Below are 27030 nucleotides of genomic sequence, written 5' to 3'. Positions count from 1 at the left end.
CATGAATTGCAGCATGCCAGGCCTTCCTGTCTATCACCAACTCCCAGAGTTCACCCAGACTCACGTCCATCGAGTCAGTGATGCCATCCAGCCATCTCATCCTCTGTCGTCCCCTTCTCCTCCTGCCCCCAATCCCTCCCAGCATCAGAGTCTTTTCCAATGAGTCAACTCTTCACATGAGGTGGCCAAAGTACTGGAGTTTCAGCTTTAGCATCATTCCTTCCAAAGAAATCCCAGGGCTGATCGCCTTCGGAATGGACTGGTTGGATCTCCTTGCAATCCAAGGGACTCTCAAGAGTCTTCTCCAACACCACAGTTCAAAAGAATCAATTCTTCGGCGCTCAGCCTTCTTCACAGTCCAACTCTCACATCCATACATGACCACAGGAAAAACCATAGCCTTGACTAGACGAACATTTGTTGGCAAAGTAATGTCTGCTTTTGAATATGCTATCTAGGTTGGTCATAACTTTCCTTCCAAGGAGTAAGCGTCTTTTAATTTGATGGCTGCAGTCACCATCTGCAGTGATTTTGAAGCCCAAACAAATAAAGTCTGCCACTGTTTCCACTGTTTCCCCAACTATTTCCCATGAAGTGGTGGGACCAGATGCCATGATCTTCGTTTTCTGAATGTTGAGCTTTAAGCCAACTTTTTCACTCTCCTCTTTCACTTTCATCAAGAGGCTTTTTATTCCTCTTCACTTTCTGCCATAAGGGTGGTGTCATCTGCATATCTGAGGTTATTGAGATTTCTCCCGGCAATCTTGATTCCAGCTTGTGCTTCTTCCACCCCAGAGTTCCTCATGATGTACTTTGCATATAAGTTAAATAAACAGGGTGACAATATACAGCCTTGACGTACTCCTTTTCCTATTTGGAACCACTCTGTTGTTCCATGTCCAGTTCTAACTGTTGCTTCTTGATCTGCATACAGATTTCTCAAGAGGCAGGTCAGGTGGTCTGGTATTCCCATCTCTTTCAGAATTTTCCACAGTTTATTGTGATCCACACTGTCAAAGGCTCTGGCATAGTCAATAAAGCAGAAATAGATGTTTTTCTGGAACTCTCTTGCTTTTTCCATGACCCAGCGGATGTTGGAAATTTGATCTCTGGTTCCTCTGCCTTTTCTAAAACCAGCTTGAACATCAGCAAGTTCACAGTTCACGTATTGCTGAAGCCTGGCTTGGAGAATTTTGAGCATTACTTTACTAGCATGTGAGATGAGTGCAATTGTGCGGTAGTTTGAGCATTCTTTGGCATTGCCTTTCTTTGGGATTGGAATGAAAACTGACCTTTTCCAGTCCTGTGGCCACTGCTGAGTTTTCCAAATTTGCTGGCATATTGAATGCTTCTTTGAATGCCATAGACCTAATAGGAAGTTTCAAAGATATAGCTGGACTACTTTTTAATATCTACAAAAAATTAAATTTAGAAGAATCAAAGTCTTTGTAGAATAACTATCTTAGTAAATGTGAACATTGTTAAGAATCAGTTATCATTATTATGCAAAAGGAAGTCAAAGAAGTTTTAGATTTCACTTGTATTGAAATTATTTTATTTTTATAATTCACATACATCAAAATGTTTTAAAAACTAACTTTTAAAAGTCATTTTTAAGACTTCCTAAATTAATCTATTTGAAATCTTGATTAGTGCAATGGGCAGGGCTCTGCTTAGTCACTCAGTCATCTCCGACTCTTTGTGACCCCATGGACTGTAGCCCACCAGGCTTCTCTGTCCATGGGATTCTCCAGGCAAGAATACTGGGGTGGGTTAACATGTCCTCCTCCAGGGGATCTTTCCCACCTAGGGATCGAACCCAGGTCTCCCATGTTGCAGGAAGATTCTTTACCATCTGAGCAATTCCTTTTTCTTCTTTTCCCATCCCACCCTACCCGGATCTCTCTCTTAAGGCATTTACTCTGAACTCCAGGTTGTCATTGTTTACATTTTGCCTCCTGCATTGAACTATATACCTCCTGAGTGTATGTAGCTATTTCACTGGTGTGACACTGGACTCTCTGGCAGGCAGCATTCTCCTAGTACACTGCCAGGTTCCACTGTACGTGGAATTCTCCAGGCAAGAACACAAATGGGTAGCCATTCCCTTCTCCAGGGGCTCTTCCTGACCCAGGGATGGAACCTGGGTCTCCTGCATTACACGCAGATTACCACCTGAGCCACAGGGGAAGCCCAATACACTGTTAAACAATCTAATTAGTAATATATGAAACAATGACACTTTATTTAATAAAGCTCTGGGAAAAGCTGGATATACATCTGAGATAGATCCAAGTCTTTATTTTTTACAGAGTTGGATTTTTAGTTTGGTTTGGAATTTGAAGCTGTGGACAAAATACTTATTTGAGTATTCCAAAGGTCAAGCTAATTGGAATTACTTTCACCAGATTGGATGCCCAATATACTGTTTACTTATATGGCAGAATTTAATGACAGTTTTAAGTTCTGTGTAGTTGATCAAGAGTTTTTGGATTCAGACCAGTTTTTCTAAAAATATTTTATTAAGTGAATTATAATTCCTTATGGTCTTCTGCTTTTAACCTCACACATTTCAGCTCTTGTGTTGTTCATCTCAAGGACTGCTGGAGTTACCTGCAGTCTATTCAAATGATACACAAGTCTAACACAGCATTTCCCACATTAGCATATGCTCAAAAGACTGTAAAAATCTAAATCACAGCCCTTTTTATTCTAAAAATAAATGGCAGGCAGAAAGAAACACCCTTGGCTTATTTCTGGTAAGGTTTTTATGTTCCATAAAAGAAAGAATTGTATTCATCAGCATAGAAAATATTTTAGTAACATATTTTTGTTTAAAAAGTCGTCAACGCAGTAACGCCCGCCGCCCCATCCACTTTTCAGGAGTCGTTGCAGTAGTCTGAGCTTCAGTGCCTGATTGTGGACACTGAAGTGAGCATTGATTACCTTAATTAACTAGGTAGCCAAACATTTTTTCACGAGATTTTAAACTCGGCAAGATTTCACAGGGCTTAAAAATGATTAAAAAAAAAAAATCACATTTCAGTACCTTTAAATTTGGCTCAAAATGAGCACAGGGGCTTGGGTTGACACCACACAGGTTGACACCATACATTTTTGCTTTTAACTATTCCAGGCCTTCTTGAAATACAATACACCTTGTTTTACATCTTGTTTACAATACACCAAGGAAAAAGGAGCCTTGGAATCTTGCAGAATCTGATTCCTGGATTCAGTTTCAGTTCTGCGTGACCTTGGGCAAGTTTCTTTACTTCTCTGAATTTCCGTTTCCTCCGACGCAACACGACGATGGCAACAGCCACCTTGCAACCTAGTCTGGAGCGCGCCTGGAACACACCCAGTTGGTCCCACACAAACAGCAGCCATATTAAGGCCGCCCAGCTCCGCGGCGACTCCGCGGCCGCGCTCTGCCCAGCAGGTGTAGGCACCGTGCGGGGCGCGGGCCCTGCTGCGGCGGCGCGGCCCCCACCCTTCCGCCTCTCGCAGGCCTGCCCCTCCGCTTCCCAGGCTCGCTCGGGGCGGGGTCAGCGGGGGCGGGGGGTGTGGGGGGTGGTGCCGGAGCCGGCTCTGAGGCCCGGCTAGCCGAGTGCGGGAGCGCGGAGGCGGCCCCGGCGCCGCCCGGGCCCAGGCGCGAACGCGCGGCGGCTGCTCCTTCGGCCCTCCCCTCGCCCTGCCCCGCCCCCCGCCCGCCTGGGTCGTCGCGGGGCCGTGGTGTACGTGCAGAGCGCGCCGAGCGAGTGGCGCCCGCACGCCCTGCGCTGCTCCGCCGGCCGGGCCCAGCCGCCCGGAACGCTGAGGCGGCGACGGCCAAGGTGGCGGGTCTCGCGCGCCGGGCCCGCGTGCCCGAGCGGAGGTCGCCGTCCGCCGCGCAGGCCGTGCTCCTTCAGCCCGCGGCAGTGATGAGGCGCTGAGGCGGCGGCCGGCGCTGCGCGGCGCGACTGAAGGACGAGGAAGCGGCCGGGCCGAGGGCGCGGGGCGCCGGTCTCCTGAGGCGAGGGGCGGCGGGCGCATGGCGCAGTGACGGCCCCTGCTGCTCCGCCCGCTCCCCGGCCCCAGGGTAGGCCGTCCGGCCGCCACCCCTCCTGCTCGGCCGCCGCCTCCACTGCCGCCGCCGTCGCCGCCATGGCCAATGACAGCGGCGGGCCCGGCGGGCCGAGCCCGAGCGAGCGAGACCGGCAGTACTGCGAGCTGTGCGGGAAGATGGAGAACCTGCTGCGCTGTAGCCGCTGCCGCAGCTCCTTCTACTGCAGCAAGGAGCACCAGCGCCAGGACTGGAAGAAGCACAAGCTCGTGTGCCAGGTTGGCGAGAACGTTCCTGCCCCCGGAACGGGCGAACAGCAGCAGCCGGGCCCCGCGCCGCCGCCCAGGGCCACCGGAGCCAGGGAGGCCAGGAAGGCGGCGCCGCGCCGGGATCGAGCCGTCGAGACCGCGGGCCCGCGGGCCCCCGGAGACGCGGCCAAGGCAAAGGCGAAGGCCAAGCCCACGGCCGAGCCCGCGGCGGCCGCGTCCCCGCCCCGCGCGGCCCCGGGTGGTCAGGGTCGGGTAGCGGCGGCCGCCGAGGCGGAGCCCGCGAAGGAGGACCTGCTGTCCCGCTCGTTGCTTAACACGCCGGGCGACGGGCTGAGCCACGGCGGCGGCCTGCGGCCCAACGGGCAGACGAAGCCGCTGCCGGCACTGAAGCTGGCGCTGGAGTACATCGTGCCCTGCATGAACAAGCACGGCATCTGCGTGGTGGACGACTTCCTGGGCAAGGAGACCGGGCAGCAGATCGGCGACGAGGTGCGCGCCCTGCACGACACCGGCAAGTTCACGGACGGTCAGCTGGTCAGCCAGAAGAGCGACTCGTCCAAGGACATCCGAGGCGATAAGATCACCTGGATCGAGGGCAAGGAGCCCGGCTGCGAAACCATCGGGCTGCTCATGAACAACATGGACGACCTGATCCGTCACTGTAACGGGAAGCTGGGCAACTACAAAATCAATGGCCGGACGAAAGTAAGTGTGTGCTGGGGGTGGGCGCGGGGCGAGGAACGCAGTTTGTGTGTGTAAAAGGGATTTCCTTCTTGTGCAGCAACCCGTGGAGAAAACGGATATCATCCACCTACTACCGGTTCACGCACTTGGTCTAATTGTCTGGTCTTCTGGCTAAATTTAGGCTCCCCTTGAACGCTGCTGTTTTGTCTCCTCCATTACACTGTTTTAGTCGCTTCAAACGTCGCAGGAGTTGTAGCCGCGCGATGGGGATTATCGGAGTGCAACCCAGAGCAAGTGCTGGGTTCTACCTCCGGCTGATGTTTGCATCGGCTCTTCAAATCCCCATGCGCTTTGAACCACTCATCAGACTCTGGCTTACACAGTCCAAGGTTGTGTGTTTAGTTAAGAATCTGCCAGCTGACCACAAAAAGGTACATTTAAAATAAGCATGTAGGCCAAAGACTCCTTGCATTCAGGAAGAGCTTGGCTCTCCCCTTCCCCTCTTAGTTCGCATCCATCTCCCTGTCCCTACTATTTTGAAACCCATTACTTAACAGGAGAAGAAGTATTTCCGTTTTCAGACCTCTCTGTGTAGGTAGGTTACATTTTTAGCATAGGTTTCCTTTATTTGCTTTTGTTAGTATAATCCCTTCTGTTGAAAAAGAACTGTTTAGCTTTCTGGAAAAAAATACGGAATTGGATCATGAGGGAGGGCTCACTCTAACGTCTCAATTTGATGAAATCTCTTTGTTTTCTCTTTACTATTGTAGATTTTTCCCTAACAGATTCTTTCATTCCTACCTGGTCTAATCCCTCTTCCCTCCTCAGTGCAGTAAATGATAAACTCTTTCCTTCTTTTTACTCGCTTTCCGTTTGACTCCCCAGGTCTTAGTCTTTTCTTTGTATCCAGTTCCACTCCAGGCCACTCTACTCCACCTTCTTCCACCATCCATCTCTGTCCGATATTGTGAGTTTGAGGAGATTGTTTAAAGAGGTCATCACACGTGGGTGTTTATACACAGACACTGAATCTTCCCAGTAGTTCTTTTGTGTGTGTCGCATCATCTGTTTTGGCAGTCATTATGTGTGACTCAAGGCTGAGCATAGGCAATAAGGAAAGTTCTAAACATGAAAATTCGGTGAGAAAATACAATGTAAAGTCGAATTTGTGAACTGCTGCTTCGCTGTTGGATGAAGGCACACTTCTTAATATCATACAGTCTCAAAGAAAAAAGTTGAACGCTTACTAAACTTTAAGCTGGAAGGAAAAAAGGGCCTGATTAAACCTCAACTTTGGTCTTTAATGAAATTTTCATTTATATGCATGTATATTTTTCAACTTTATTATGGACTAAATGTGAATATAGTCATGAACTCTAGAGCAGGAGAAGCTTGAAGGTGTATTAATGTAACAGTGCAAAACTGACCCTAGTATGTATGTAGTTGGGGCACAAGCTTAAGGTGAAGTCATGAAAAAGATAGTGTCCTAAATCTTCCTTGATCTGCTTTCCTTAGTTAATTTAGCTTTCCAAATTAAGCTAAATCCTCTTCTCTCCGATCTTCCTGTTTTTAACTGTCCTTCTCAGGGAAGGAATTGAGCAGTCAGCCCAGCTGTTAGAAAAGTGTCTCCTAATGGGAGGCTGTTAGAAAATAGCCACCCCCTTCCTGGGAGTGCTTGTGGCTGAAGGGCCATTGAGGTTTTAAATCACCTGACTACACAGATCATGTGAAGGAAGGATGGATTTTAAACTCTTGAGATTTGGTCTTAGGCTTGCTTACCTTAATTTTAGGGACACAGTTTCAGGATCTGTGAATAGTCTCAGGGACTCCCTTTCATTGTACTTCTTGGATGAGAGAGGTTTTGGTAATCTTGTTGGTGTGTGATTTTAAGCATTCCTAAAAGAAATTGAAGATGCTTACTTTCAGGAATGGGAAGGCAGTCAAAGTACCAGCCACCATATAATTAGCACTTAGTGTGCTGTTACCAGATTAGGCTCAATACAGACATGGTCGCAGTAATTTTAATCCTATGAAGTAGATAGTATTATTCTTACTTTATGTTTGGGATGTTTTAGCTCCTAGCTGGAGAAGACCTACCACTTACAATAACCTAGCTGGGATTCAAACTTAGGTCATTCAGACATCAAGCCTGGTGCTTTTTCTACCATACTGGATGTGGGGAGGATATTAAATGAGAAGATATAGATTGCTTAGCACACTATTGGAACTAAAATTTGGTGTACATATTCAGTGAGAGCATTAGCCTTGTATGTGAATAATTGTAGTTTATATTAGGACTATATAAACAGTTTTAATAGGTGACTATACAGTATTTGTTTCAGGTAGTGACTGAAAAGCCAGTTAAATTTATCTGCCTCATCATGCTTATTTCAGTATCTCTCTCTCTCTCTTTAAAAAAAAAAAATTATTTTTGGCTGTGCTGAGTCTTCGTTGCTCTGCGGGCTTTCTCTGGTTGTGACAAGTGGGGGCTACTCTAGTTTTCATTGCTGTGAATTCTTTTGTTGCAGAGTATGGCCTCTGGGGTGCTCGGGCTTAGTTGACCCATGGCATGTGGAATCTTTCTGGACCAGGGATCAAACCTGCATCCCCTGCATTGGCAGGCAGATTTTTTAACCACTGGACCACCAGGGAAGTCTGTTCTGTATAACTCTTAAGAGAGGCATAATATATATGGGTGCTGTATATTCAGACTGAATAACAACAACAATGTGATTGCAAGAGAGGGTCTTCAGTTAAGTATTTTATTATCCTTTACAACATTATGGTGACTCTGAAAGGTACTTGCCTCGAATATGTGGTATTTTTCTCAGATTTTCACAGCAGCTCTGTAAAATATTTAGGTTGTTGGTGTATTATACCTGTTCATAGATTAGAAAAGTGAGCCTCAGAAAAGTTAGGTCATTTGTTGGAAATCCTGCAGCGTGTGTGAGTGAGTGAGTCTCTCAGTCGTGTCCGACTCTTTATGATGCTTTGGACTGTAGCCTGCCAGGCTCCTTTGTCCATGGGATTCTCCATGCAAGAGTACTGGAGTGGGTTGCCATTTCCTTCTAATCCTGCAGCATACCAGGACTTAAATTCAGGTTTTCTGACCAAGATTTGATATTCTTCTTTTACATTATCTGTTCTGTATGGTCTTTGTATATGTCAGGGCCTGCTGATGAGATGATGTATAATTTATAATTGGCTGTGGCTCTTTTGGTATTTTTTTCAATGTCTCCCAAGTTTCTGCTTCCGGTATGCTTATCTGGCCACTGTTTGTCCAGCTACTTTAAAAGAGGAACTGGGAGGGAAGGATGAAAAAAGTACAGGAACGTGAAGGAGAAAAACAGGAACATGATTGTAGTCACTGAGTTCCAGTTTCCATTTTCTCTGGTCCTTTCTTGGGATTTTCCTCCTTTCTGCCCTTAAACTGCCCTTTAATCCTTTAATTAATGGATTTTAATGCTTTTTCACACCTTTCTTTCGTCAAGACGACTTGCTGTGGTGTCCAAGAGGAGGGAATCATGGCCTGCTGATTGTGAAGGGTAATGTTGTGTGGGCTACAAGAAATCATAGGTGCCTTTAACTTGTGGGGTAGAGGAAGAATAATACAGAGGAATGCAAGTCCTGGGGAAACGAGGAACTGTTCAGTAGGAGCTTCTTAACCACTCTGAAGGAAACCATTTGCCTGTTAAAATAAAACTGCCAGGATCGTGTATGTATTTTTCTAATTTTGTCTAAAGCTTACTCTAAGGAATGATAAAACAAGACCATTAAGCAGCAGATTGTATTCCTGAGATTTTCCACCAGTCCCACAGTTAATTGGGCAGCTCTAGCTGATGATGGCACCCCACTCCAGTACTCCTGCCTGGAAAATCCCATGGACAGAGGGGCCTGGTAGGCTGCAGTCCATGGGGTCAGTAAGAGTCGGACACGACTGAGCGACTTCACTTTGACTTTTCACTCTCACGCATTGGAGAAGGAAATGGCAACCCACTCCAGTGTTCTTGCCTGGAGAATCCCAGGGACGGGGGAGCCTGGTAGGCTGTCATCTCTGGGGTCGCACAGAGTCGGACATGACTGAAGCGACTTAGCAGCAGCAGCAGCTGATGATGACACCCCACTCCAGTACTCCTGCCTGGAAAATCCCATGGACGGAGGGGCCTGGTAGGCTGCAGTCCATGGGGTCGCAAAGAGTCGGACACGACTGAGCGACTTCACTTTGACTTTTCACTCTCATGCATTGGAGAAGGAAATGGCAACCCACTCCAGTGTTCTTGCTTGGAGAATCCCAGGGACGGGGGAGCCTGGTGGGCTGCCATCTATGGGGTCACACAGAGTTGAACACAACTGAAGTGACTTAGCAGCAGCAGCAGCAGCAGCAGCAGCTGATGATGGCTTTTAGAGCAAAGGACCGACCTGATCCTTTATCATCACTACCACAGAGATGTGGTGTCAGTCCTCTTAGATACTACAAAGAAAACCAAACAAAACTGCAGTGTGTGGGCTCAGTAGTTGGGGTTCCCTGGCTCTAGAGCATAGACTTAGTAGCTGTGTGGGCTCAGTTGCTGTGGGGAATGTGGCTTCCTCCTGGATCAGGGATCAGTGTCTCCTGCATTAGCAGGCAGAGTCTTTACCACTGAGCCACCAGGGAAGCCCCTGAAAGAATAGTCTTAATAGGTTGTGACAAACAAGTTCAACTTTGTAGGAAATAGTTTTGTATGGTGAAGTAGTTTACATATAGGGTTCAGTTCAGTTCAGTTCAGTTCAGTCACTCAGTCGTGTCCGACTCTTTGCAACCCCATGAATTGCAGCACACCAGGCCTTCCTGTCCATCACCAACTCCCGGAGTTCACCCAGACTCACGTCCATCGAGTCGGTGATGCCATCCAGCCATCTCATCCTCTGTTGTCCCCTTCTCCTGCCCCCAATCCCTCCCAGCATCAGAGTCTTTTCCAATGAGTCAACTCTTCGCATGAGGTGGCCAAAGTACTGGAGCTTCAGCTTTAGCATCGTTCCTTCCAAAGAAATCCCAGGGCTGATCTCCTTCAGAATGGACTGGTTGGATCTCCTTGCAGTCCAAGGGACTCTCAAGAGTTTCTTTAATTCTAAAGGAGTTTCATTTTAAATTAACAGATTGTTGTTTAAATGTGTATAACTCTTCCCTTATCTACTATCTAATAAGCCTCAGAAATGTCCTGAAACACCTTAGTCACCCAGGAGGAGGCCATCTGAACTCAGAAGGATAGTGGACTTTGTGCTGCAATGACACCTGGGTCGGATCCTGGATCTGCCAGTGTTTCTATGTCCTTGAGCCAGTTGCTTAAGCTTTCTGAGCCTCAGTTACTCCATTTGGAAAATGGTGTTAAATGATGCCTGCCTTTTCTGTCTCTCAGGCTTCGTGTGAGGAGTGTGTATAATCAAGCCTGTAAAAGCACTTTTTAAATTGTAAAGCACTATGCAAAACTCTTTAACTTCTCTTATTAAAAAAAATTTCTCCTTTTCTGATTTCTTTCTTTAAAAGAGTTCTGTGCTTTTCTTGTCTTTCCCTCTTTAATAAGCTGAAGGAAAAAAAGACTTAGAATGATCACCCATTTTTGACTTCCCCCTACACACACACACACACACACACACACACACACACACACACACACACACACTTTTTTTTAAAGAGAGGAAATACGTCCCAGAGAGGTTAAGTGACTTGTTCAAGGTCAGAGGGCTGGTGAGTGACAAAACTGACTGACTTTTGACTTATTTCATTCTTGTATCTGCAACTTGATGCCGCATCTCCTATAAAAGTTCCCACTTAACTAATTTTGGTGTGTTTGTGCCATTTTTGAGGCTATGCTTGAACATTTATGACTTCCTTCTCCCTCTTATTCCCATCACTCTACGGTTTGTTTGGCTTATCTTATAGTCTAGTTAAACTTTCCTCCTCTCTCTAACTCCTCCCTGACCACCCTAGGTGTTCTTTATCCATCTCTTTTTTTTTGCTCTGTGTTTCTGATTTATGTGTTCATTCTCTGCTTTCCTTTCCCCCTTTTCCCCTATCGGGCATGAAATCTGTCTTTGTTCATCTTCTAGCACGTTTTCTGAAGCCTTAGCCTTCCCAGTATGCCTTTGGATTGATGTTATCAGCTTAGTTGTTTTTATTTAATTTTTCTCTTTAGGCTTTTAAAGCAGCACCCACTGTTTCAGTCTGCCTTTCATTTGCACACATTCCTGGACAGTGTTTCATAGATGCATTTTAATGCTGCGTTTGTATTCTACCTCCCTTTCCACTTTGCCCCTGTGTCTGCACTAGAAACATTGTTTGTGACTACAGGATGGCCTTCAGATCATATTGAACCATATTCATAGCTTGTCTTTGACTCTTTCTGTTCCAGCTAAAAACTTTCCATTCTAAAAAACAAAACAAAGAATTAAAAAAAAAACCTGACAAATGATTAACCAAAGTCTTCCCTTACATTGGTTTGTTTCATACCATGTTTCTTAATCCAGACTCTGAATTGTTCTGCCATCTTTACTTTCAGAACCAAGTCACGGTTTTTATTTCTTTTTTAAAAACGTGCTTATTTCTTTTTGGCTGTGCTGGGTCTTGGTTCTTGCACCCGGCCTTCTCCAGTTGTGACGAGCAGGGGCTCGTCGTAGTTGCGCTGCGTGGGCTTCTCACTGTGGGAGTTTCTCTTGCTGTGGAGCACGGCTCTAGAGAGAGTGCTCAGTAGTTGCGGTGCAAAGCTTTGTTGCTCCGCAGCATGTGGGATCTTCCCAGATCAGGGATTAAACCCATGTCCCCTGCATTGGCAGGTCGATTCTTAACCACTAGACTCCTAGGGAAGCCCCACAGTTTTATTTCTGAAGAGCTTGGATAGTATCTGTACCCTCTGTCTGCTCATAGAAATCACTATAAAATTTTCTTAGGTTTGGATTTTTCATTTTCTTTATTTAGTGTCCCCAATCCAGTTACTTTTCCAAAGCAAAATGCATGTACTCTTGGCTCCTCCTTGTCATATTCTCTGAGTCCTGTCTTGATAATCTTTTCATTTGTTTGTTGATTCACCAGATAATATGAAGTGAGGACTTTCTATGTACAGGTGTTATCCTCAGGGCTAGGAGTACCTGAACAACGGGAACAAAAACGCCCCCATTCTCATGGAGCATAAATTCCCCTTGAGGTGTGGGGTGGGGAGAGGGAGTTAATAAAGACATGTGTAAGTAAGTACATGATATGTTAGATGGTAAATATTAAGACAAGAAATTGAACCGGGAAAGGACCGAGTGATGATCAAGGTGGGTATTCTTTTACATAGGATTGGTTAAATCATATATTTACAAAAGACTTGAATGAGGTGAAGGGGGCTGGGTTCTAGGGAAACATGGGAGAAGAACATTCCAAGTAAAAGTATTAAATAGCCAGAACAGTGACCCTGACGTGGAACGTGCTTGGTGTGTTCAGAAAACAGTGAGGAGAAAGTCACTGCGGTCACAGTGGAGGGAGAGGGGGAGGGGGCATGATAGACGTGGTCAGTGAAGAGGGGGCTGGGAAACAGGGTCATTTATGGGGTATTTCGACTCTAAGCCATGGCGAGAGCCCTGGGTTCTATCCTGGGTTCTGTGGGAGGCCACTGGAGAATTTGTTCTGAAAGATCTTGGTGGCTGCTGTGTGAGAGTACACACAGAACCAGGAAGGAAATTCTTGGAGCAGCCTTGGCTCTAGGAGGTGGTGGCTTTCGTTAGAACAGTAGCTGCAGACCTGTGAAGAATTAGTTGAATTCTGGGTATATTTTGAAAGTAGAGTCAGTGAGATTTGTTGATGGATTAGATGGAGGAAGGAGAGAAAGGAAGGAGTTGAGGACGTCTCCAGGTTTGGGCTTGAGCAATTGGAAGGAAATAATTACTGTTTTATCTTGCTCTGACTCTCCTGCATTTCTCCTCTTGCCCCACTTTTTAACCTTCCATTTATAGCAGAAATTGTTGACACTTATTTCGCAGCCAAAGCCAGAAGAAAAAAGTTCCATGCTCTACTTCTCCACATTCCTTTAAGCTGGCTGTGCTCACTGCTACCGCTGCTGACCTCCCAGCTTCATCCTCCCCTTTCCAGAGGCTTTCTGGCATCTTCACCCCTGTGCTCCGCGTGCCCGCCCTGGGGCTGCTGTGGGATCCCTGCAGGACGGCTTGAGGTGCTTCTGGTGCTGTCCACAAGTAGGGCTGTGTTCACTCAAGATGGCTTGTAGATACAGATCCACGTAAAAAGAATTATATAGATGCTGAAATTTAGGGAAACATTGTAGAAAATTGGATGGTTCAGCGTGAGAGACAAGCATAGATTTAGATTAAACTTCAGAATAAAATTAGGAACAGAACATCTTCATTTAAACCTGCTGTTGGAAGTAAAGCCACTGTAGAAAATTGAGGGAGAATGACCATAAAATATCAAAAGTAATTTCTGATATATTGGTGCAAACAACTATTTTCTGCCTTTTTGCTTCCCTTCTCTCTCCTCTCAGTACATTTGTGAGTTTTTGGCTGGTTTATGCTCCCACAATTCAGATCTTCCACATTCCTTTGCATCTAGCTTAAGTCCCGTTCCCCATCCCCGTGTCTCCCTCAACTCTGAACCTCCATTGATCTCGCTTTTCTCAAAAACTTTATATATCTTTTATTCCTGAAGTATCTTCTCCAGAAAGTTCTAAGGACAAGCAACTGTTTTATACTCTTCTGTCTTACCCAAGACAGAAAACCTTTCATTGTTCTTGTTATTTATTACTTACATGTTAACATTCAGTGAATTGCCCTCAACCTGTACCTCTCTCCTCTGCTGCCCCTCTTTCCATGTCATCTGACTACAGTCAGACTTTTTGAAAGTCTATGAGCATTTTCAGCCTATTGTGGTCAACTGTCCTTTGTATGCTTACTATGCTATTTCTAGTCCCTATTTTCCAGATAAAAATAACCCAGGCCAACATGGCCTGAATTATTTTTAACTGCAAGTACTGGGAGAAAGTTCTGAAAGTGAAATGAAGTTATAGCCACTGTGGTAGAACCCTACACATCCATGAATCTCATGGGGAAAGGCATGTACATCTTTCCTCCTTCAACCCCCAGTGAGAATCCCCAGGGAACATGTGTCCCTTTAGAACAAAGCTACATAGTAGACATGACATTGAAAGTGACCTGTCACATGCTCCTCTTGAAGCTTGTGCCTAGCAAGCGGACACAAAGCTCATCGTGTTTATACCATGGGATTGATGTGCAAAATAAGTTTTTCAAGAGCAAAATTATCATAGTTTTGATTTGGTTTTAGTATTTGGTAATTTATGCAGAATTTCAGATCATATTAAAGGAGGTTTAAGAGTTTTTTTTTTTTAACAAGAGAAGGCATGAGTGAGTTAAACAAGATGAGAAATATTTCTTTATGATCAGAAAGTCTGTGGGTTTAGCCACATTCATGTGTTTAGTCAGCTTCGGGGAGACGGTTGATTTGCTTGTGTTAAAGGAGGTGGTGCACGTGATAGAGACTGTGTGGTATAAAGGTCATTTGAGTTTGGTCTTGAAGTGCATTCATACATTTTATGCTTAAAAAGAATTTCACTTTCCAATTTTGCCTAACTTTGGTATTTAAAATGTATTTTCATTCTCTGAGAACCATTTTTTAGGTGGAAGAAAGAAGCCTGAAGATGCACTATTTACCACAGATACTACGTGTGCAAAGAATGGGCGTAGTTTTGGATGATTACATCCAGAGCATTTGGAATCAAATCTCTAAAAAAAAATTTCGGCTAAAAATCACGTACAGTAATAAAATAGCACCCTCTATAATAGTTTACAGGGTTCCCCCCCCCTCCCAAGATAATTATATACACTTGTTTGTAGCTTTGTTTTGTATCTGGACCCTTTAGGAATCTAATGGTAGCCATGCACCTTCTTACTCTAAAAATGAACATACATGCCTGTTCTGCTTATACTAAAGCCAATCCATAGATCCTATAGTAAGAATCTCTGTTTTAAGACAAGTTCTAAAGAACAAAACAAAACATTTTTAAGCATTTCATGTCTGGTTATGGTTTATTCGGTTGCTGTTGTTGCTCCATGTCCACAGAACTATGCTTTGAATCCCCTCCCCTATCCCATGATAATAGTCAATTTAAGTTTTGGAGACCCAGATAAAGGATCTATATTATAACTTAAATCTAGTGGTGTATTTTGGACATGACTGAAGCGACTTAGCAACAGCAGTGGTGTGTATGTACAGACTTCTGAAAGATGTTTGCCTTGTACTGTCTGGCTGTGAAACAGAACAGAATTAACTGGTGTGTACCAGGATGGAAACCATGACCTCAGCGAGAATGCCTTCCCAGAGGACATACCTCCACAAGCACGTCTGCTAGGTTATCCTTGCTTTAGAATTCTGGATGTGCAGTTTTGGCATAAAAGACTAAGGTTATTACCAAAAAATAATACTGGATTATGATTCTTTCTCTTCTTCTTTCCCTTTACACTTTACACTGTCTTGTTTCCTACTCCCACTGAATATGTTCATGTATATTTCACTTTTTTTTTTTTTTTTTACTTGTAACTGGCATGTCAGTAAGATTAAATCTGAATTTTTAAAAAAATAGAAACTGTGGTAGTAATAGAGCGCTAGGGCTGGGAGTGGGGAGCAGTACCCTCATAACAAAAGTGAAACTAGAACTCATACTGGTTGGTTTTGTTTTTATTAAAAATAGTTCCTGTAACTGTTAGAGTTGAAGGATCTCTTGATAGTTTTGGTAGAAAATATTTTAAAGATGTGTGAGAATAATTTGTCCATCTTGTTTTCAGGAACTGTGCTTTGGTGTTGCATAATAACTGTGAGCTTGGTCTCTGATATATAAAGATTCTTTCAGGTGTTTCTTTGTCTTAGAAGTGTCTGGGGACAGGGATGATTGCTGATAGAAGCCAGGAGTGGGATCCGGACCTGCTCGCAAAGCAGTGCTTGTCATTGGGCTCTCTGAGCCCTGAGCAAGTCACTCAGCACCCCTCCCAGCCTCTTTGTCTCTGAAATGGGAATAATGCTGACCTGATTAACAGGAGAAATGTTGATCATTGGTGATTGTAAGAAGCTTTTTTAAAAGGTGACTGACTCTTGCGCTCTCCGCAGTGCTTTTTGATCACTAAGCCTTGGTTTTGGCTCTCCTCAACTCTACACCTTTGCCCCCATTCATTGTGTTGGTACACCTTTCTTGTTGTTCATTTGCTCAGTCGTGTCTGATTCTTTGCGACCCCATGGACTACAGCACACCAGGCTTCCCTGTCCTTCACCATCTCCCCGAGCTTGCTTAGACTAATTTCCATTGAGTTGGTGATGCCATCCAACCATCTCATCCTCTGTTGTCCTCTTCTCCTGCCTTCAGTCTTTCCCGGCATCAGGGTCTTTTCTAATGGGTTGGCTCTTCGAATCAGATGGCCAAAGTATTGGAGCTTCAGTTTCAGCATCAGTCCTTCCAGTGAATTTTCAGGGTTGATTTCCTTTAGGATTGACTGGTTTGATCTCTTTGCTGTCCAAGGGACTTGGTATCATCTTAACATCACATATTCAAATTCAGTTTTAGATTAACAATTCTTAACTTGCTTTTAATGAGATTCATACGTGCCTGCTAAGTCTCTCCAGTTGTGTCCGACTCTGTGGGACTCTATGGTCTCTAGCCTGCCAGGCTCCTCTGTCCCTGGGATTCTCCAGGCAAGAATACTGGAGTGGGTTGCCATGCCCTCCTCCAGGGGATTTTCCTGACCCAGGGACTGAACCCGAGTCTCATGTCTCCTATTTCTTCTTCATTGGCTGGTGGGTTCTTTACCACTGAGCCACCTGGGAAGCCCTTTTAATGGGATACCAGACCCATATTTTTAATTAAAAGAAATCTGTTGTTACTTAGGCAGTTGGCTCATAGCCTTGGCATTGTGGAAACAGACTGGTCAGTTGATAAGGGCACCTTGAACTGAAGGAAGTTCAGTTCAGAAGTTGTGTTACATCATGGGTAATGAAATAACCAGTCTGAAGACACCTGGATCAAAGGCTCTTTCTCTCCATGTTCTCCCCTTTAGCAGAATGAAGTCAAATGGCAATGTATATTTCATTTATAATCATTAACTGAATCATTTAAGGTGCATTTAAAAAACTGAAACCTTTAGATGTTAATTTTAGAGGTAGTCATGCATACAAATGAGCAAGTACCTATAAAATGATTGGCTCATATCTCACACAAATAAATTTATACTTATTTTATAGTTATTATTGATATAAACATAGGTTAGATCATTTTGTAATTTGTTGACAGTATTTATCTTATTTGCCATATAGGCTATGGGGCTTTTAAAACAGTCTGAGAAGGTAATTCTTCCTTCTCTAAAATAATGAGGGGGGTTTTTGGAGTAAGCTATTTTTCAGTCATGCTTTATGTCTTTTTTTTACCCTTAGTAATATTATTTTTTGGCTATTATCATTTTGTAGAATTACTTTGGTGTCTGCACTGTTGAATTTGACTCATAATAATTGTGCTTCTAGTGAAAAATACATGTTAAGAAGCTCGTGTTATCCTCGATTTAAAAAATTGCTTATATTTTTCATATTTTTTCCTAAAATTGATCATTTTTAACAGTTGAAACATGAAACCAGTAAGATATAAACTATTCTACTTACATATTATAGGAAATAATTTTTTTATGTTGACACTAGACAAAATTATTTGTTTACAAATAAAATAAAGCTTATTTGGAATAGAGAATTGAGAGGAGAGTGAAGTTAAATTGCATATGTCTGTAGCTATACTTTTTTTTTTTTTAAGAAAAATATGCTATCTAGATATAGAAGAGTAATTTCTTTGAATTTTACAGTACTTTTTATAATTTAATATATTTAGATTAAATACTTTGTAATTTTGTGCTTGCTATCTTTTCAGTTTAGAAATTGCTGTATATCTTAACTGTAAAGATCTTACAATACAAAGAAAGATTGCTGCTTTATTTGCCACTTTATATGTTGTCTGATAATAAAAATAATGAATTGCTTCAAAATACATGAAGGCAAAACTAATAGAATAGAAAGGGACAGTAGGTAAAAATTATAGGTGGAGATTTCAATACTTCGTTCTAGTAATTAGAACCAAGCAAATAGATTATCAGCAAGCATGTATAAAATATTTGAACACTGTCAGTCAACTTGACCTAATTGACAACTGTTGAACACCCCTCAAAATTACAGAATAAAATACTTGCTTTGTAAGCACACATGGGGAATAGGCCCTGTGCTGCTGCTGCTGCTAAGTCGCCTCAGTTGTGTCCGACTCTGTGCGACCCCGCAGACGGCAGCCCACCAGGCTCCCCCATCCCTGGGATTCTCCAGGCAAGAACACTGGAGTGGGTTGCCATTTCCTTCTCCAGTGCATGAAAGTGAAAAGTCAATGTGAAGTCGCTCAGTCGTGCCCAACTCTTAGCGACCCCATGGACTGCAGCCCACCAGGCTGCTCTGTCCATGGGATTTTCCAGGCAAGAGTACTGGAGTGGGGTGCCATTGCCTTCTCCGATAGGCCCTGTGCTGAGCCATAAAACAGGTCTCAGTGGACCTGAAAGGATTGAAGTCATTTAGAGGCTGTTCTTAGACCACAGAAGAATTAAGGTAGAAATGAGATTGCAAATCTCATATATGTGGAAATTGAAAAACATATTCCTAAAAAGTCTATAAGTCAAAGAAGTAATAGATGTAGACATAGAGGTCAATGGGCAGGAATAAGAATCTAGAAATAGACTCACATTGAAAAACATCAGTTGATTTTTTGTTGTTGTTGTTTACAAAAACAGTAAGCAGGATAGTATTTTTTTTAAATAAATGGTTTTGGAATAGGTGGATATCTATATGGAAAAAGTAAACATGACCTTTACCTCACTTCACACACAAAGAGTTAAGTCAGAGTGAATCATTGGCCCTAATGTAAGACAGATATTTTTAAAAGAAGATAAGAGAAAATCTTTATGACCTTGAGATAGGCAAATTTCTTAAGGCAAAAAAAAAAAAGATGAACCATAAAAGAAAAAACTGACAAATTGAACTTAAAACATTAAAGCAGTTTGCTTATTGAAAAACACCATTACAAAAAAAAGACAAGCCCTTTTAGGAGAAAAGGGTTTTATATAATATGTTTTATATATATAGAACATATCTGATATAAAATAATAATATGTTTTATATTTATAAAACATATCTGACAAAAACTTTTATCTGTAATATAGGAAACTTTCATTAAACTCAATAACAAGGAGGGAAACAGCCCAACAGAAAAATTTGCAAAAATTTGAAGAGATAATCCACAAAAGAAAATATGTGAATGACCTAGTACTTGAAAAGATTCTCAACATCATTGGTTATTAGGGAAATGAAAATTAAAGCACAGTGAAAAAGCACTGTACATATACTATAAAATGGCTAAAATTTAAAATACTGACGATACCACTTTTTGGCAAGGATATGAAACAGCTGGAATCCTTATACACTGATCATTCATTCATCACTTGTAGGGATACAGAGTGGTATACCACTTTGGGCAACAGGTCAGCCACTGCCCCAAAAGTTAAATACATATAGACTCATCATATGACCCTAACTAAGTATCTAAGGATTTCACTTGTAAGTATCTCCTAAGAGAAATAAAAACATATCCAAAGACATGAGTATTATTCATTATCATCAGAAATAGGAAACAACCCAAAACGTCCATTATCTGGTGACTGGATAAATAAAATGTGGTGCATCATACATTGGGATGCTCTTCAGCCATAAAGTGAACTACTCTTTGATGCAGCAACATGGATGAATCTCAGAAGCGTTGCGCTCAGTGAAAGATTGTACCATAAATTATTTAGCTCCTTGTGATCGAAGTTTGAGTTATTTCTAATTTTTTGCTATGACAATTCTGCATCAGATATTCTTAAGGGGAACCTTGTGCATTTTAGTAATGTTTTTATAAGAAAAATTTCTAGAAGTAGTAATAGAATTGCTGAGTTGAAGATTTTTATTTACTTACATTGCCAACATTTACTTAATGTTTATTATGTACCACGCACTATTATAAGTGCGTGGTACATAGTATTCCTTCTACCCAGATTTTCTTGTTTAATTTTTACAATAACTGTATGAAGTATAGGTACTATTATTTTCCTTATATTACTGTTGAGGATACTGAGGCACAGATTTAAAAAAAAAAAAAAAAAAACTTCCAAGTCACACAGCTAGGGACTTACAGAGCCAGGGCACAAAGTGGGATGGTCTGACTCCAGAGCTTGACCTCCTACATACGACATGTGAAGTAGTTTTCTATTTATGCATGTTTTAGGGGAATTGTATTTACTTTTAGGTTTCCTACTTGAACTTGCGCTATGCATTACAGAAATCTCTTAATTTTAAAACACTGGGGATAAGGCAAGCCTTTCTTTTTCCTTACTGAAATAATTTCAGAAATGCACTATTGGAATGTTGTTTAAGATAGACAAAGTCATATTCACAAAAAATACCAATTGTTCACTTCAAGGAACACTGTTTTGATAGTATACAAACACAGCATACAGTTCTTTGGGCAGGTTAGTTTTTTCATGTAGATCATAAAAGATAGTGGTCAAGTAGTAAAATTAACCTTTACTTACATTGTTGTTCAGTCGTGCTGCTGCTGCTGCTAAGTCGCTTCAGTCGTGTCCGACTCTGTGCGACCCCATAGACGGCAGCCCACCAGGCTCCCCTGTCCCTGGGATTCTCCAGGCAAGAACACTGGAGTGGGTTGCCATTTCCTTCTCCAATGCATGAAAGTGAAAAGAGTCGTGCTGGACGGTAGCACGCCAGGCCTCCCTGTATCTCACCATGGGGAGGCCTGGCATGCTCCATTTTCAAATAGGCCATATATGCAGAAGATGTAGTTCCTTTAAGTGTGTAAGCTTTGCATTGGAATCGTGTTAATGTCAGCAACCCACTATAAATCTTCTGAATCAGAAATTTTGAATCCTAGGTGAAGGCCAGACAACTTCTTAAAACTGAATAGAGTTTCTAATTCATTTTTGGGTCCAAAAAAACTTATATAAGGTATATTCTTGATCAGTAGGAGAGATTAAAAAGAATGTGACATGTCATATCTCAGATACCCAAAGGACATTTATTAACTATTCTAAATATCTCTTAACAACCAATACGTTAGCAAAGAAAAGAAGTCTTTTGTTGATGAAAGCAGCTGGTTTACATTTTTTTGATTATATTAATCCCATAAATTAATGTTCTCATCTTTTTTCTCCCAGGGCTTTTACAAGTAGGTGATACTATTTGCCTTCACTTGGTCATCACTTATTTATTCCTTAGCCTACTTGTAACATGACATGTGCTTTCAAGTGATGTTCTAAAAGGAAGGAATGTTTTTAAGTTATTACTCCTCTATTATTACATGAGGACCTGTCCTTTGTTCTGTCCTGCATTTATTCTCATTTGTTACTCTGTAGCACTTGACTGGAGGGAATGTGATATAACTGGTGAAGAATGTAGGGTTCAGTCAGGATGCCTGGATCCTAAGCCCTCCTCTGCCATTGGCTAGTTGTGTGATGCTACCAAGTTACCCACCTTGTTTCAACATTTGTTTCATGGGATAACAGTAGTACTCATGTCATGATTTTGGCGAGGACTAAATGAGCATGAAAGCAAGAGTATCTCAAGAAAATTAGAGATACCAAGGGAACACTTCATGCAAAGATGGGCTCGATAAAGGCCAGAAATAGTATGGACCTAAGAGAAGCAGAAGATATTAAGAAGAGATGGCAAGAATACACAGAAGAACTGTACAAAAAAGATCTATCTTCACAACCCAGGTAATCACGATGGTGTGATCACTGACCTAGAGCCAGACATCCTGGAATGGAAAGTCAAGTGGGCCTTAGAAAGCATCACCATGAACAAAGCTAGTGGAGGTGATGGAATTCCAGTTGAGCTATTTCAAATCCTGAAAGATGATGCTGTGAAAGTGCTGCACTCAATATGCCAGAAAATTTGGAAAACTCAGCAGTGACCACAGGACTGGAAAAGGTCAGTTTTCATTCCAATCCCAAAGAAAGGCAATGCCAAAGAATGCTCAAACTACCGCACAATTGCACTCATCTCACACGCTAGTAAAGTAATGCTCAAAATTCTCCAAGCCAGGCTTCAGCAATACGTGAACTGTGAACTTCCTGATGTTCAAGCTGGTTTTAGAAAAGGCAGAGGAACCAGAGATCAAATTTCCAACATCCGCTGGATCATGGAAAAAGCAAGGGAGTTCCAGAAAAACATCTATTTCTGCTTTATTGACTATGCCAGAGCCTTTGACAGTGTGGATCACAATAAACTGTGGAAAATTCAAGAGATGGGAATACCAGACCACCTGACCTGCCTCTTGAGAAATCTGTATGCAGGTCAGGAAGCAACAGTTAGAACTGGACATGGAACAACAGACTGTTTCCAAATAGGAAAAGAAGTACATCAAGGTTGTATATTGTCACCTTGCTTATTTAACTTCTATGCAGAGTACATCATGAGAAACGCTGGACTGGAAGAAACACAAGCTGGAATCAAGATTGCCAGGAGAAATATCAATCACCTCAGATATGCAGATGACACCACCCTTATGGCAGAAAGTGAAGAGGAACTAAAAAGCCTCTTGATGAAAGTGAAAGTGGAGAGTGAAAAAGTTGGCTTAAAGCTCAACATTCAGAAAATGAAGATCATGGCATCCGGTCCCATCACTTCATGGGAAATAGATGGGGAAACAGTGTCAGACTTTATTTTTGGGGGCTCAAAATCACTGCAGATGGTGACTGCAGCCATGAAATTAAAAGACGCTTACTCCTTGGAAGGAAAGTTCTGACCAACCTAGATAGCATATTCAAAAGCAGAGACATTACTTTGCCAACAAATGTTCGTCTAGTCAAGGCTATGCTGTTTCCTGTGGTCATGTATGGATGTGAGAGTTGGACTGTGAAGAAGGCTGAGCACTGAAGAATTGATGCTTTTGAACTGTGGTGTTGGAGAAGACTCTTGAGAGTCCGTTGGACTGCAAGGAGATCCAACCAGTCTATTCTGAAGGAGATCAGCCCTGGGATTTCTTTGGAAGGAATGATGCTAAAGCTGAAACTCCAGTACTTTGGCCACCTCATGTGAAGAGTTGACTTATTGGAAAAGACTCTGATGCTGGGAGGGATTGGGGGCAGGAGGAGAAGGGGATGACAGAGGATGAGATGGCTGGATGGCATCACTGACTCAATGGACGTGAGTCTGAGTGAACTCCGGGAGTTGGTGATGCACAGGGAGGCCTGGCGTGCTGCTATTCATGGGGTCGCAAAGAGTTGGACACGACTGAGCGACTGAACTGAACTGAACTGAACTGAGCATGAAAAGTGTTGTAGCTGGCATGTGGTAAGCTATCAGAATTCTCACCTGTTGTTATCCACGCATCCCTTTTTCTTTCTCCTTCCTTGGCTGACTTGATACTGCACTGCCCTGGCTTTCTGTAATTCTCAAACTATTCCTTCTCTGCTCGCTTCCTTCTAAGTGCAGGTACTTCCTGTCTGTGATATCAGCATTCTTCTCTTTACATGTAGTATGGAGATTGGGCACTGGGTTTGCGATCAAGTAGACCTGGGTTTCAGTTGTACCCCTGCTGCATGTTAGCTGTATGACCTCCAATTTTAACCTGAATCCTTTCCGAGCTCATGTTTTTGTTCTGTAAATTAAGGGCAATTCCTTTTTTCAGGATTATTGGGAAGATTAAAGGTAACAGAATGTTCAGTATAGGGCTGAGCTGATGGATCTGCTGCTTCTGCTGTCATTTCTAGCTTGTCTCATCCACTTGATCTCATCCAGTTCTGTATTTTCAGATACCGTCACTGAACTTCTGATTCTTAATTCTGTTTCCCAAGTTAGATTTTCTTCTCCCACTGTGTACTTTCTGTATGTCTTACTGGTATTTTAGAGTTTTCCTATCTGAGATCAAATTACTCTCTGTCATCTTCCTGGGAAACTTGCTCTTTATTGTGTGTTCCATTTTTCGGCCATCCTCCCAGTCAAGGTACCTTAGCACGGGATTGATTCATACTTCATTTCAGTCTGTCTCTGCTTCCTCTTCCAGTTGGGATTCCATTCTCACCAACACTGAGCTCAAACACCCATCTTTGGCTTTCAGTTCGCACTGTCTTTTTGTGTGTTCTTTTTCCTAATAGCCATATATGTCATCTCCCTGTTTCCAGTATTCCATGTTCTCCCTAATCTGTCCTTTATTTTATCTTTACATTCATCCTCCTAAAGTGGGGGTCAGCAAGTTTTTCTAAAAGGGTTATGTGTTTTAGGCTTTGTGGGTCAAACATTCTTTGTTGCAGCTACTGAACTCTACTGTTTAACAGGAAAGCAGCCATAGTCAATGTGTAAATGAATGAGCATGGCTGTGTTCCAGTAAAACTTTATTTACAAAAATAGGAGGTGGGCTAGCTTTGGCCCATAGGTCAGAGTTTGCTGATTGCTATCCTAAATGACAACTCAGATTATTGTCAGTGCTTGCTAATATGACTTCAGGCATTCTGTAGCTTGAAAAATAAATCTGAATTCCTTAGCTTAGTGCTTGAGATCTGCCGCCTCAAGTTAGCTTTATTTCCCTTTACTCCTTGTTGTACATTGTTTATTTTAGCAAAGGGAACGACCTGTTCTTTGGACATGCCATGCTTAATTAGGGCATCTCATGATTCTTTTGTTGGTTAAGGTCTTAGAGTAAGCACTCTGTGTGTTCTTTTAAATTTTTCTCCCTCCTTACCTTCCTTTCTTGAAATAATTTCCTTTAAAAAAATACTGCCAGGTAGAACAGTCTTCCTAGTGACCTACTTTCCTAGTCTTATCTAAAGTATTTTGGTTTTAAGTGTTTTACATCTCATTGTTTGGAGAATAAAAATATGATGCAAGGTTCCAGAAATATTAATTCTCATACCAATTGCTCTGAATGGTAGTTCCTAACACTTTCTTAGTCTTTCTAATGTGTGTGTAAGGGATACAATGGTACCCGGAAGTTCTTTAGCAAAATAGCTTTAGATCTGATGGGCTTAGAGCTCCCCTGGTAGCTCATCTGGTAAAGAATCCACCTGCAATGCAGGAGACCCCAGTTCGATTCCTGGGTCGGGAAGATCGGCTGGAGAAGGGATAGGCTACCCACTCCAGTATTCTTGGGCTTCCTTGGTGGCTCAGCTGGTAAAGAATCTGCCTGCAATGCAGGAGACCTGGGTTCAGTCCCTGGGTTGGGAAGATCTCCTGGAGACAGGAACAGCTGCCCACTCCAGTATTCTAGCCTGGAGAATCTCATGGACTGTATATAGTCCATGGGGTTGCAGAGAGTTGGACACGACTGAGCGACTTTCACACATAGTGAAGGACTTAGTGGCAGTTTCTTCAGAACCTATTTTGACCTCTGTATAATAGTATTCTATTTTGCCTACCTCAGCCTTTGAGATCTTCATTTTTTCTCTCTAAATATACCAGTATATTCTGAAATATTTGGAAATAAATTGCAGGCATGATACCTGTTCCCTTAGTACATTCTTTTATATAAGCACACAACTATAATCAAAATTAGGAAACTAACACTGATATAATTCTATTATTTAATATACAGATCTTATTCTGATATGGTAGCTTATTCCAGTATTGTCTGTTGTAACAAATGAAAGTCTTAGATCATGCATTGCATTCAGTTATCATGTCTTTTAAGTCCCCATTGATCTGAACTAGTCCCTCAGATCTCCTGTTTTATGACTAACATTTTTGAAGTGTACAGGCCTGTTATTTTGTAACAGCATGTCCTTGAGTTTGGGTTTCTCTGACATTGTCTAACCATTAGATCAGGGTTATTTGTCTTTGTCAGGAATATTACTCAGGTGTTGCTGTGTTCTTCTCCGTGCCTCTTACCAGGAGGCAAGTGATATGGATTTGTGCCTTTACTGAAGAACATCTCTGTTTGATCTTGTGTATCTTCCTTAGGGCTTGAGGGCATTCCATATCAACTTGGTGAACACATCCATTATGAGCCCTTGGAGCTCTTCCTAGCAACATTCTAATTCCTTCAGTTAATATATTTTAGTACTTTCTCTAGACGTGTGCTGGGGGCATAAAGACAAGTAAAACACAATCCTCATCTTAACTGTACTCATGGTGTAATGCAGGAGTCAGCAGATTTTTTTTCCCAAAGGGCCAGATAGTAATTATTTTAGGCTTTGTGGGCTATGTGGTCTCTGTTGCAACTACTCGAATCTGTCGTAACACAAGTGGCTAACCATGGAATAGGTTGCAAAATGAAAATGACTATTTAAGATAAAATGGAGCCTTGCAAGAAATGTCTTGTTTATAGTGAGCTTCTAAGATCTGTATCAGCAAACCCTTCTGCTGTTTGCTGGAAAACTTTGACAAGCACTGCTAGGCATTTGGAGCCATGCAAGGATTAGAGGCAGGCAATGACATTAGATTTTGATTTTAGAAAGTTAACTTGGATGGAATATGGAGAATGATACAGAGCTGGTCACGGCAATCCTAGAGGCAAGGAGAGGAGTCAAGAGGCTGTTAATAGGAATCCAAGGAAAAGATTAAGGACCTCTTTTAAAATAGAATTAATAGAGGTGGAGATATCCATACATACATAGCAAAAGATGTTTGATCTGATTGATGATATAAGCAAGGGCAGTGGAGGAGGAGAAGTAAAAAATGATTTCTGAGCTTCTCTAGGGAAATTGGTTGACTGAGGACGCCACTTGGTAAAGGAAGGATATATGAAGAACAGCCACTTGAAGGCCAGGGAAGACAGCCAGGTAAGTTGTTTTGGAATTGTTGAGTTTAATAAGCCTGTGTAGATACAAGTGGAAATTGATTTATAGGTCTAAGACTGCAGAGAGCCATCTAGACTAGGATGGTTAGCATATAGATCTTAGCCAAAGCCACAGGATTGATTGAATGCAGTCCCCTGGAGAAAG

At 42.5% G+C, this 27030-nt stretch overlaps 1 protein-coding gene across 3 annotated transcripts in view; it reads left to right on the top strand.

The window, feature by feature from the left end:
- Positions 1-3739: 3739 nt before the first annotated feature.
- The window catches only part of EGLN1 (egl-9 family hypoxia inducible factor 1), a 64081-nt gene continuing 40790 nt past the window's right edge, over positions 3740-27030 (top strand). For all 3 annotated transcript variants that reach the window (XM_025284499.2, XM_025284498.2, XR_003109004.2), the window contains exon 1: positions 3740-5016. In XM_025284499.2, the coding sequence (XP_025140284.1) occupies positions 4144-5016 (873 nt within the window). In that variant the 5' untranslated portion in view covers positions 3740-4143. The remainder of the gene's footprint in view (positions 5017-27030) is intronic.

This window comes from Bubalus bubalis, chromosome 4, assembly GCF_019923935.1.
Source record: "Bubalus bubalis isolate 160015118507 breed Murrah chromosome 4, NDDB_SH_1, whole genome shotgun sequence".
In the NCBI taxonomy this organism is placed as follows: Eukaryota; Metazoa; Chordata; class Mammalia; order Artiodactyla; family Bovidae; genus Bubalus; species Bubalus bubalis.
The sequence above is the reverse complement of the archived record's forward strand: the minus strand, read 5'-3'. Positions and strand labels throughout refer to the sequence as shown.